The sequence below is a fragment of the Psammomys obesus genome, unplaced genomic scaffold (assembly GCF_907164565.1).
Source record: "Psammomys obesus unplaced genomic scaffold, mPsaObe1.curated_primary_1811, whole genome shotgun sequence".
NCBI lineage: Eukaryota > Metazoa > Chordata > Mammalia > Rodentia > Muridae > Psammomys > Psammomys obesus.
The window spans coordinates 1,718,812-1,731,422 of NW_026596034.1; the positions used below are offsets into that span (position 1 = coordinate 1,718,812).

A 12,611-nucleotide genomic window follows, 5' to 3' on the forward strand; every position below is an offset into this window, starting at 1 on the left:
CCAGAGCCACCAGCTCAGGGATAGCACCACCCACAATGGGCTGGGCTCTTGCCCATAGATCACTAATTTACAAATACCTTACAGCCTGATCTTATAGAGGTGTTTTTTCAACTGACGGTCCTCCTCTCAGTTTGTGTGTCAAATTGGCATAAGACTAGCCAGCACAGCATATTTGGTCTCTGATGAGAACAGGGCTACTAAGAAGCACAAGGATGGTTTTGGCTTTTGGCCAGAAAGGAACGTATTTTACTTTGGGATCTTTCTACCCTAAACTGTCTAGACAATTTCTGCCTCTGTCTATGGTGAATGTGTGGCAATCTGGCTCCTGTCAACTGAATTGGAGGTAACAAGTGCAGTTTTGGGTAACCCATCCAGGGAGCACATCTCTCTTCAACCGTCAGACGTAGAGAGGGAAGGGACCTTTGACTGATCTGTGGAAAGAGACGGGAGGGAGAAGTCAAAGCGAGAGAGATTAGCCTTGGCACGGAACCAGAAGCCAGAAGCCACGTCCGAATCAAAGTCCCTCAGAAACTCTAGATGGGCTCACGAGCACCCATCTGCTGTGCTCCTCCTCGCTCTTCTTTTGCATGGCCTGACTCTAGAGTGATGAACCCAGGATCTATTTTCAGACACTATGATAGCTGTTGGATTGGCTAGAATCACAGTGTAAGGGCCTCCCAGATGGCTCTAGAGAGAGAAAAATTCTGATTTTTTTAGGTTAAAAAAAAAAAAAAGAAAAAGCCAAGAGAGCTTAGCTGAAGGTAGGTCCTACAGTAAGCCAAAGTCTGAAGTCTCAAATCTGAGCAAATGAGCTGGGTGTGGTAGCACACACCTTAATGCCAACACGAGAGGCAGAGGCAGGTGGGATCTGTGAGTTCGAAGACAGCCAGGGCTACACAGAGAAACCCTGTTTCAAAAAACAAACAAACTAACTAACTAACAAACAAACGGGTCTGAAGAGATGGCGCGGTGGTTAAGAGCACTGGCTGCTCTTCCAGAGGACCCGGGTTCAATTCCCAGACCCTCATTAGCAGCTCACAACTGTCTGTAACTCCACTTCCAGGGGATCCAACACACTGATACAAACATATTTAGACAAAACACCAATGCACATAGAATAAAAATAAATAAATCATTCAAAGCAAAAACAAAAAAACCCAGAACTTGTTTGAAACAGGGTCTTACTATGTAGCTGTCCTAGTACTCACTACAGACCTGCAGAGCCTGTCTTTCATCGTCCCCGTCAGTTAGAACTCGGACAGTGCTCTGACCCCTCCGCTGACCTCTGAGGGCTCTTGCATGCATGTGGTGTACAGACATACCCAGAGACACACACACATAAGTAAAGGTCATCATCGTTGGTCCCCTTAACTATTGATGCTTCTTCAAGCGGTGAGGGCTTGGGCAGGGTCTCGGGACCCTCTCTGAGTATCCAGCCCCTCCCTCCTGCCAGCCAGCTGTGTGCAGTTCTGCCCTAATTGCGCTTGGCCTTGAGGTCTTGGGGGAGGAGCAAGAGTATGAAGCAGGATGTAGTAAAGCTCGCCAGCAGCAGGGGGATGGGCCTCTGAGGACTGAACTCCAAGCAGCCTGCAGAAGCACTTTTATTGTTACACAAAAGGCCTTTTATCAAGTCAGTTCCACAAGCCAAAACCTCCTATCTGATCTCAGAGTTGTCTGAAGGGACTATTACCTAAGCAATTATCAGCCATTACAAGAATTCCTGGCTTGCCAGGAATGTCTTAAAACTGAGGTCATGCAAAGGCTCTGAAAGTCCCAAAGGGAGAGCAACGCCATAATCCCTGATAACAAGCACTGATAATGTACGAAAGGTTGCTGCCAGGCCTCAGTGGCCATTGCTCCAGAGGCCTGGTGCAGTGGTCCTTCTAAAACCCCACTGCAGAACACCTAGACCCGGAGTACTGGCAGCTGCCACCTGGGTGCTGGGAAGCAAACTCTGCTGTCCCTCGAGAGCAGCAAGCCCTCTCTGTCGTTGTTGATACTTGCCGAGATTATAACACAAGCACATTTCTCCCTTCCTTACCCTCTTTTAAATTCATGGCCTCTTTCTTTTTCATTAATTGTTACCCTCTACATACACACTGTCCATCTTTCCTTAGTCCATGGCACGGAGCATACAGCGAACGGGGTCAGGGAGCTTCTTATGCAACAAAAACCAGATTCCCTGTGTGGGGGAATCTGTGCCCTTTACTTTCCTTGGAGCTCAGTTTGGCCTGATTATTTCCCATTCCTCTTCTGTCTCTGCCCTGTCCCTAAGGAGGGGGTTTCTGGAATCTAAATTGAGAGTCCCATAGAGCCCCCCGGGGGTGCAACCCCTCCTTCATTCTGAACAGCCTCCATAGTGTCCTGACCACAAACTGGGAGGTGCAGTTTTCCTGCAATACTGAGAAACTTGAATTCCAGCCTGGGAGCCTTTCCTGCCCACTTTACCTGAGACCCTGGGAGCAACTACAACTTGGCAAGGAATGTGTCCCCCAGGTGAAATTCAAGCCAAGTCCCCCAAATTGTTAGAAACAAAGACTGATCTCCATGTTCCATGAAGGAATATAACAACAAAGCACACGTAGCAACCACACCAGGACCAAGATGGCTTCTGTCAGTGCCAGGTGGTGGCACTGGTGGCAGCTTGGCTTCAGGTCTGACATGACTGGCTAATTGGCACAAAGAGAAAGGTTCAGAAAAATATAGTGCCTTCTCCAGCCAACTACTTTTGATTTTAAAACAGTATCTTACACTCGTGAGGAAACTGAGGCCTATGGAGTCAGGTGTTTGGGTTTATGTTCGCTTTTTTGGTTTGGTTTGATTTGGTTTTTGCTTCCGTGTTTTTGTTTGGTTGGTTTGGTTTGGTTTGGTTTGGGTTTTTTTGAGTCGAGGTTTCTCTTTGTAGTCCTGGCTGTCCTGAAGCTCACTCTGTAGGCAGATTAGCCTCCAATTGGAGATCTACCTGCCTCTGCCTCCCAAGTGCTAGGATTAAAGGTGTGTGCCACCATGTCTGGCTAGCTGTTTGGTTCTTGATCCTGGCTGCATGTAGGAGTTCTTTGAGCCAATAGACATTGGCTGAGTAGCTACTGTGTCCCACATGTTGACTGGATACAGCCAAGAATGTGGCCTAGGGAAAGTTTAAATTCTGCCCTGTAGGAGCAGGTCTCCTGAGGAAGACCATTGGTAAGCTAATTATTGAGGCTGTTAAAGAGAACAGGAGAGGTTCAGAGGAGTGGAAATGGGCTGTGGTGCTGCTCGCCTGTGGTGCTGCTCACCTGCCGTCCCAGCACACAGGAAGAGGCAGGCAAGAGGACTGAGAGCATGAGGCCAGCCTAGGCTACACAGTGAGACCCTTAAGAGACAGAAAAATCCTAGGAGGGAACATCTAGGCAGAAAGTATAGCCAGCACAAATGCCCTGATATGGCTGACATGCTTGAAGACAAGAGCCTGGCATGCCGGGAGCAGCAGCCTGGGAGAAAAGGCTAAGAGATGGGCCTTCGGAGAGAAGGGTTTGGAATCACAGATCAGATCCCCAGATGACCACCTGGTGCGCTCATTTTTAAACTATTTTATTTGTGGTATTTAGTCCTCCACCTCCCTTCCACCTATCATTTAACCCTAGGTAAGAGAGAGAAGGTCAGCGGGGAAGGGGGCGCAGCCGCCTTTACTTCTCCCAGCTGCTTAGGGGTGGTGGGTTCTTAGGGGGCTATCCCAGTCTCTGGCAAAAGCAAACACAGCAAGCAGTCTCCTCCACGCCACCACAGCCACACCGTCCAACTCTGCTCTCTACAAACTGCCACACCTGCTCTTTCCGGGCTCTCATGGTTATAGCCCTCAGAGTCCTAGACCACGCCCCTCTCCGTGCTGCAGGCCATTTCCAGCTGGCAGAGACCACGCCCTTCAGGAAGCAATTATCAGCTGTGGACAAACTAAAGCCCAAACTAAAATCCCACACTGGGGATTAAAACAAAAACATGTTTACAAACATAAGTGAGTTTTTAAAGAAACCAAAAGTTCGGTTACAACCACCACCGTCAAGCCCCATTCCAGCCCCATCTTCCAGGACGTCCTGTGGGCTTTCCTGTTCCTCTTTCTTAACCTTTATAAAATTTCAGTGGGTGTGGATGCCCCTGCCATGGCATAGAGGTGGAGATCAGGGGACAGCTTGTGGGAGTCAGTTCTCCCCTTTTACCACATGGGTCCGGGATCACATTCAGGTGGCCAGGCTTGTGGCAAGAAACCTGTGCTCACTACCTCACTGACTCCCCAACCCGTGAACCAGGCGGACCAGGCTTACACACAGCCTTCTGAGCACTTAGGGAGAGGGGATGGTACCCTGGGACTCGAGCCCGAGGCTGGCCAGCCCAGAGCCTCAGTCCTTACCCTTCTAGGGAGGCGGTAGTGTCCACTTGGGGCCGGAGCCCAGGTCACTGACGCTGCGTATCCCCAGGAGCGCCACAGGGGAAGCGTGGCACAACATCATGCTCTCCTGCCTCAGCGGGAAGCCGTGTGACAAGAACTCTGGGATCCTCACCGCCGACTGTGGCAATGAGTTCGCATACTTCTACTTTGTCTCTTTCATCTTCCTTTGCTCGTTTCTGGTGAGTCTGCACACGTGGAGGGCTATGTCCTTACCTGGTACTGACTCGGGTGGAGTCCTTGCTCTCTCTCGGCTTCTGTCGTAGTGCCTCCTATATGGCGACATCTGGATGTGGGGGCTGAGGGTCTTTGCACTGTAGGATGTTAAAGACCACCCTGGCTCCCTTACTCTGAGCCAGTAGCAGACACTTCCTCCTGCAGAGGACCAGGGACTCCCCGATTGGAACTGGACCCCAGTGAGAATCTGTTCTCGGCTCTGGTGGGAGGGTTTGGACCACAGCAGGCAATGGCTTTGGCCCCGGGCGCACATAGCCCCCTACCTCTGACTACGCCACCTCTCTCAGGCTTTGCCTCCGCGTGTATCTCTCCACCTCTCTCTCTCCACTTTGCCACTGGCTTCCACTCTCATTGGCCTTGTGTGTGGGTATCTTTTGTGTCTGTGCTGTTTATGTCTGTGCCCTTTCCCTCATCTGGTCTCTTCCTTTTTCCCTTGGGTCTCTGTGTCCCTGCCTCTCCCCCTATGGTCTCCTCTCTGCTCCCATTGACCCTCAGATGCTGAATCTCTTTGTTGCTGTCATCATGGATAACTTTGAGTACCTCACCCGAGATTCCTCCATCCTGGGCCCCCACCACCTGGACGAGTACGTGCGTGTCTGGGCCGAGTATGACCCTGCTGCCTGGTAAGGAGGCATCTCAAACATTCTCTGCCTTGTCTACCTCCTCCTGAAACTGGAACAGGAACTAAAGCAGGTCTCAGGTGTGGGACACCGAGTCCTCGGGTTTTAGCAGGGACCTCGTGAGTGAGTCCCAGGGTGGGAATCGTGACTTTCACACGACCCCAGGTCGCACGCCCCTTGTCCAAGCCTTTCTAGATGGAGATGCTTAACTATGAAGGTTTTCAAGGCTCCCCGGCCCACACGAATCCTCTGACCTCTTACAGTGAGGCCTCTGGCTGGTAACCTGCATTAAGAACCTCTGGCCTCTAGCCACCTGGGAGTGTCAGAGTGGCAGAATCCAGCCCAAAACTTAGTGTAGGCTGGGCATTGTGGCACATGTAGGAATTCCCAGCACTCAAAAGGCTGTGGCAGGAGGATCAGGAGTGTAGGGTCTTGCTTTAAAAACAATCAGAATAAACCGGACATGGTAGCACATGTCTTTAATTCCAGAAAACAAGAAGCAGTTGGATTTCTGTGAATTTGAGGCCAACTTGGTCTGTAGAGTGAGTTCTAGGCCAGCCAAAACTATATGATACATGAAACTGTTTCAAACAAATAAACAAAAGAGCTGGATTTAGTGGTGCACACCTTTAATTCCAGCAGTCAGGAGGCGCACGCAGGCAGGCCTCTGAATTCAAGGCTAGCCTGGTCTACAGAGAGAGTTTCAGGATAGCCAGGGCTACACATAGAAACCCTATTTCAAAACCAAGAAAAAAAAATTATATATAATATAAATATAATAATTATAAATAAATAAAAATTATAATTTAAATTATCATTATATTATAAGGCTTACAAAAGAGCCAAACATGGTGGTGTACTATTATAATCTCAGCTTTTAGGAGACTGAGGCAGGAGGATCAGGAGTTTGAGATCCATTACCCCACTTCAAAACAAAATTTTAGAGCTAGCAAGATGGTTCAGTGTGTCAAGGCGGTTGCTACCTGGCCTGGCTACCTGAGTTCAATCCCTGGTACCACCCATATGGTGAGAAGCCGTTCCTACAGGTTGTTCTCGCACCTGCACACACACACACACACACACACACACACACACACACACACACACACAGCCTTAGTTAGGGTTTGATTGCTGTGAAGAGATACAATGACCAAGGCAACTCTTAAAAAGAAAAACATTTAATTGCGGCTGGCTTACAGTTCAGGTTTAGTCCATTATCATCATGGCGGGAACATGGCAGCGTGCAGGCAGACATGGTGCTGGAGGAGACGAGAGTTCCACATCTTGATGCTCAGGCAGCAGGAGAATCCTGGGAGACTTGATGTAGCTTGGGCATATATAACCTGAAAGCCCACCTCCTCAGTGACACACTTTCTCCAACAAGGCCACATCTCCTAGTAGTGCCACTCCCAATGGGCAAGCATTCAAATACATCGGTCTATAGGGTCCATATCTATTCAAACCATCACATACACTAAATGTAATTTCTTAATCAAAAAATGGGACTGGAGAGATGGCTCAGTGGTTAAGGTCATATGCTGCTTTTCAGAGCACCTAGGTTCAGTTCTCAGCCTATATAGTGAGTTCCAGGACAGCCAAGGTCAGATGGTGAAATCCTATCTCAAAAAAGAAAACAAAACCTACAATTAAAACAAAAAAGTCAGAAGGTGAAAATAAGCCTTTCTTAAAATTAAAATAAAAAATATAGGGCTAGAGAGATGACTGAGTGGTTAAAAGCACTTGCTGCCCTGGTGGAGGACCCAGGTTCAGTTCCCAGCACCCACATGGTGGCTAACCATGTCTGTAACTCCAGCTCAGGGAGATCTTAGGCCTCCTCTGGCCTCTGGGTATTCACATACATGTACCTAAGTAAATAATAAAAATTTTTATTAAAAAAACTATGTCAAGGATGTGACCCGGTGGTAGACTCTTGCCTAGCATATTTGTGGCTCTTAGTTCCACCTCCCACACCTTGAAAAACAAAACAAAAGCCTTAGAGCAGATTACACAGGAAGGGGTGGGGCTTGCAACCTGTTGATGATGGCAAGGTTGAGTTTCCCTATCACACACACACACACACATACACACACACACACACACACACACACAAGCGCACGCTCTGCTGGCAAGCGCGGGGGGGGGGGGGGTGTCACAGCATCTGCGACTGGGCGAAGCTCTCCGGGGCAGGATTCTAGCTCCTGCTGGGCGCAGCCAGCAGGAGCATTACTGCAGAGGAGGGGAGGCACGAACAGTCTGTGCATTGCCTCCGCTGGCCTCAACCCTGGAGGAGAGGCCCGCAAGGAAATAGAGAGAGCTGTCTGTCTCTCCCACGGCTGCACCCAGACAAGCCCTCCTTGAGCCAGACAGGCTTGGGCAAAGCATGTGGCTGGAGCTGGGTTTGGGGCCCTTTTAACTCTTCCTTTTTGATTTTAGGTCACTACAGTGGGATGCTGTCCCTCCTCTAGGCCACACACCCACCCACACCAGTGTAGCCCATGTAGCTGGCAAAGGACAGAGATGCAGAGGAATCCTGGGTGGAGAGCCTAGACCCTGCAACGTCCCCCTTCCCCATAAAAGCCTCTGTCCCTGGGGGGAGGGGGGGTGCCCAAGTGTCCGTAAATACATCTAACCCCTTACTTATCCAAGGTTCCCACGCTTTCAAATAAGGAGGCCTCGGTCTCATCACCCTGCTCTCACTGTGTGCTTTGGGAGCCCTTCTCGAGGGGCAACCCAGACCTCCACTAACCCTCTCTTCTCCTTTCAGCGGCCGCATTCACTATAAGGACATGTACAGTTTATTGCGAGTAATATCGCCCCCTCTCGGCTTAGGCAAGAAATGTCCTCATAGGGTTGCTTGCAAGGTTTGATTTCCACTAAAACCTGCTAGCATCGATTGAATGAGTGTGGCTTGGGGTCTTCCATATATATATTTCATATATATATATTTCTCAAAAAACAGAGCCATCTCTCTCTTGCATTAAACTAGCAAACTCTTAGCCTCCAGAATGCGGCCATGCAGACTCCACGAAGCATGGGACGTGCCCCTCTGTTCCCTCTGAACATCTGTGCTTGCTCTTAGCTGAAGCTGCCCATCCCGTGGTCTCAATGACACCCCCACATCAGACGCATCCCTTGGGGGAGTTGTAATTTTGCATTTCCCTACCCCCACTCTCTCCTCACCACTCCCCACCTCCCAAAGCCTCCAGCCCTCCTTCCCACCCGTCATGCCCTGTGCTAGCTCCTACACTCACCCAGGCCCCCTCAGAGACCAGCCTCAGCTAAACCAGAGCACTTGGCCCCTTGAACAGGAGGGCCCTCCAGCTCTTCGCCCACCCGAGCCACAGCTTGGAGCCCAGGTGGAATCTGACTGTTTCTCTTTTCTCTCTCTCTCTCTCTCTGCCTGCTTGTAAGCAGTGAAATAATCATTTTTAATTACCTTTTCTTCCATTTTTCTCCTCTTTTCCATTTATTTGAAATATCTATTTTATTGTTCTCTGCCTTTCTCTATTTTTTCGGCTCGTGTGGTTTTTTTTCTTCTTCTTTTTTTTCTTCTTTTTCTGTTTCTCTCCCCCATCCCCTCACCCTTTTGGTTCTCTGCCCACCCACCCCTCCTGTTTTTTGTTTTTGGTGCTGCCAGGGGTCGCATGCCTTACCCGGACATGTATCAGATGCTGAGACACATGTCCCCGCCCCTGGGTCTGGGGAAGAAGTGCCCGGCCAGAGTGGCTTACAAGGTAGTCTATCTTTGCCAACACCGATGTCCCAGAGCTCGGGATTTTTCGGTGATAACCACAATACCCAGCGAGTCTTCTGCCAACATTCCTCTTCTTTTTTCTTTTTTCTTTTCTCGAGTAACTGAGTCATGAGCATCCCTTGACTCTCAGCAGCGCACTGTGTCCTTTCTGATGAGTGTCTAAGTGTTTTGAGACTCCATTATGGCCAACAAGCCACGGGGAGGGGGAGGGACTGCTCTAATGCCCCAGCACCCATATGACCCCCCTGGGGAGCCAAATTGTACTTCTCTGCCCATCCAGAAACACAACCCAGGCCCAGGCCAGACTGTGTTTTATACCTTGTTCCCTTAAGCCCTCACACACACATCTGAAGCTGACCTCTGACTTAGGGCCCGGGGGGGATCTGACACCTCCTACAGCTGAGCACCCCATCCTCCCTTTGCCCTGGAGATGTCTCCCCAGTGCCTGAACCATGCCACCCATCTACCCAAGGTGCCCCAACATGCCTCTCCACTCCATTGTTTCAGAGCAAGCAGGAGGGCTGCAGCTGCCCCGACCCCGAACGCGGTGCACCAAATCAGGCCTTGCACGCTGCCTTGGAGGGGCCTGGGCGTGGGTGGGTGGGGTGTATGCCAGCTGAGGGAGTGAGGAGACTGCTGCTCCTCTAGACTTCTGTCCTGGAATCTCCCCCGGCCCTGGAGGACATCTGCTCCCTCAGTTCATCCTCGAGCTGGCCAGGGATGACCTTCAAACCCCAAGGCCCAGAAGTGACTCCTCATCCCGACCTTCCCATCCACCTCCATCTCCCTCTCCTTTCAGTGCTATTCCAAGCCCATTGTGGCTGTTTCCCTCTCCTCTCAGATTTCAGCCTCTTCCCACAAATGTCCTGCCTAGCCTGAATCTCGTACATATGAAGCCACCATGCTCCCTGAGGCAATTTTGTGTACATTTAAAGGAGCATGTTTTCTACAGGACACTGCTGGGAAAGCGTGTTACAGAGAACACACTTTCCTCCCTGTAGTCTGTGGTTTCTAAGCTCCAGAGCCCTTTGTGTAGCACACACCTGCCCCACACAGCGGCCTCCCTCCCTGCCCACTCCAACATCCCACTCCTGCCTTAGCCTTGGTTGACTGTCTTCCCTACTGTTTCCCTGCTCTGTGAATCCCCTGGTGAGCCCCAGGCGTGCCCTTAACATCCTCCCAAGCCTGTGGCATACCAAAGCCCAACATTTCCCCTTCCCAAGCCACCAAGCAGGACAGGACCCCCATCTGGGACACAGAATCCCTTCCCTGGGCCTCAGGAACGCCCCTCATCCCCTCTCCCCACTACTGCACAGACAGCCATGACCTGGCGAGCCCCAACAGTCACTTCCCACGGAGCTATGAATGAGTCTCGAGATTCCGTCTGCATGTGCCCGTTTGTTCTGCTCTGTGTAGGCCTCGCTGCATGTCCACAAGGGGCCTGCGTGGGGAGGTGCCTGCCGCTTCTGAGGATGGAATGCTGCGGCTGGGTGCCTATCATCTGCCCATTCTGGGCCGAGCCGGGGGTGGGGGCAGGGAGCGGCGGCTGTGGCCGTGGACCCCACCGCAAGGCTGCTGCACGCACATGCTGCTGACATCTGCCTTCTGCTCTTTCTCTTTGGGTGGAAGTGAAGGGGAGCTTTTGAGAAGAACTCTGGGGCAGGGCAAGAATCTGGGGCAACAGCTCTGGACCCCTGCACCTCAGGTCCCACAGGTGGGATTTCAAACTGAAAGAAACAGCTTGGGCAGGGAATGGTGTCAGGCCCTGGCATTCCAGCTACGCAGGAGGGCAAGGCAGGAGGATTGTCATGAGTTCCGAGGACAGCATTGGCTACTAGCAAGACCGTGTCCTCAAAAAAAAAATAAATAAAGGGGGCAAGGTGGGATCAGCAGCATGGAGAGCCTTTTGTTGCACCATGCAGGGGAAATGAGAAATTCTGTGCTGGCATGGTGACCAAAGAGGAGGTTGCCTGGACTTCAGAGTTCTTCCCGGGGCTCCCTGGGTCAGGTGAATTTAGATTGCAAGATGCTGGCAGGGCCCAAGAGTAACTGTCTCCACCCGGGGTCTTCCATAGAGACTTCTTCGGATGGACCTGCCCGTAGCAGATGACAATACAGTCCACTTCAACTCCACCCTCATGGCACTGATCCGAACCGCCCTGGATATCAAGATTGCCAAGGGTAAGGCAAGCTCCAGACCTGGGGTTGGGATGCACTGTGCCTTGAAGGGGAAAGCAGGGGCAGCCAGGGGCTCCCACTCCTGGTGGGTTGTCAGAGGGACCACTGCCCTTGTCCATGTCTTCATTCTCGAATCTGTGGAAACATTTAGCGCATAGTTCAAGTGTGCCAGACACCCTTCCACCAAAAGGGTGCAGCAGCTTCCACTTACAAAGGAGAGGCCACACTCTCCCACGTCTCTGAGTGGTGGAATAACCAGTTATGTGGACACAGCAGGGAAAAGAACCCCAGGCTCAGGCCAGCCTATGTGCAAAAGCCCTGAGAGGTAGGAATAAGTGAAGGGAAGAGTAGGAACTGCAGGGGGCCCTGCTGAGCTGACTTGGCCTTTGATGAGGAGACACCCCAGGGACCAGAGAAAAGAGGTAGGGTCTGGCCAGGAAGTGGTGATGTACACATTTAATCCCAGCACTCAGGAGACAGAGGCAGGCAGATCTCTCTGAGTTCAAGTCCAGGCCAGCCTGGTCTATAGAGTGAGTTCTAGGTACACAGAGAGAAAGAAACGTGCCTTGGAAAAGAAAAAAACAAAAACTGGTAGGATCTGCTCTAGGTCACGTTGGAAAGATGGCTCCTAGTCTATAGAGACAACCCAGGGGGATGCGGTAGGTTGGGGGCCTACATGAACCTAGCCATTGTTACTGGTCATGAACTAGCTGGGACCATGCACTTTATAAAGAAGAGACAGGCTGGCAAGTGGCCAGCACTTGCCACCAAGTCCTGAGGACCTGCGTTCAGTTGCTAAAAGTTGTTTTCTCCCTTCCTTATGTGTGCTGTGGCTCCCAATTGGGGTGGGTCCTGGGAACTGCTGCTCCCTGATCCATGCTGGTCTGAGGGAGAGGGGGGTCGCAGGTCGGGGTGGGTCCTGGGAAACGGGACAGGCCGGGGAACTGGAGTGTGGGGCGCTCAGAGAAAGTGGAGCACAGCGGGCCCTGGGCAGCCCTGGCCCCTGCTGCTGCAGGCTGTGGCAGGCCAGTAGATGGGGGGCTGTCACCTGCTGTTCCCTGACCTATGCTGTTTTCAGGGTGCCGCAGATCAGGGTGGGTCCTGGGAAATGGAGCAGGCCGAGAAACTTGGTGTGGGGTGTGCAGGGGAAGTAGGACACGGTGAGCAGCAGGAAAACATGAAAGCAGCCATCGGGACCACGAGCACCTAGAGACCCCAGAGACCTGTTACAAGAGACCACCAGGCCTGCTAATAACCAAAGGCCACAGGTCATCGCAAGAACACCAGAAACAAAACCCAGGGCCATAGGACCCCACCAAACCCCAGCCATCTCAGCACAGCAAGTCCCGAGGATCCTGCCACTCTGGAAGCACAAGAAAATGACCGTGTGTGTGTGTGTGTG

General features: G+C 51.4%; 1 protein-coding gene across 1 annotated transcript in view; it reads left to right on the plus strand.

Annotated features, from left to right (window-relative positions):
• The window catches only part of Cacna1a (calcium voltage-gated channel subunit alpha1 A), a 211,060-nt gene that overhangs the window by 182,297 nt on the left and 16,152 nt on the right, over positions 1-12,611 (plus strand). Inside the window, exons 36-39 of the mRNA XM_055620955.1 lie at positions 4,452-4,602; positions 5,153-5,280; positions 8,042-8,138; positions 11,107-11,212. Of these exons, the coding sequence (XP_055476930.1) occupies positions 4,452-4,602; positions 5,153-5,280; positions 8,042-8,138; positions 11,107-11,212 (482 nt within the window). The remainder of the gene's footprint in view (positions 1-4,451; positions 4,603-5,152; positions 5,281-8,041; positions 8,139-11,106; positions 11,213-12,611) is intronic.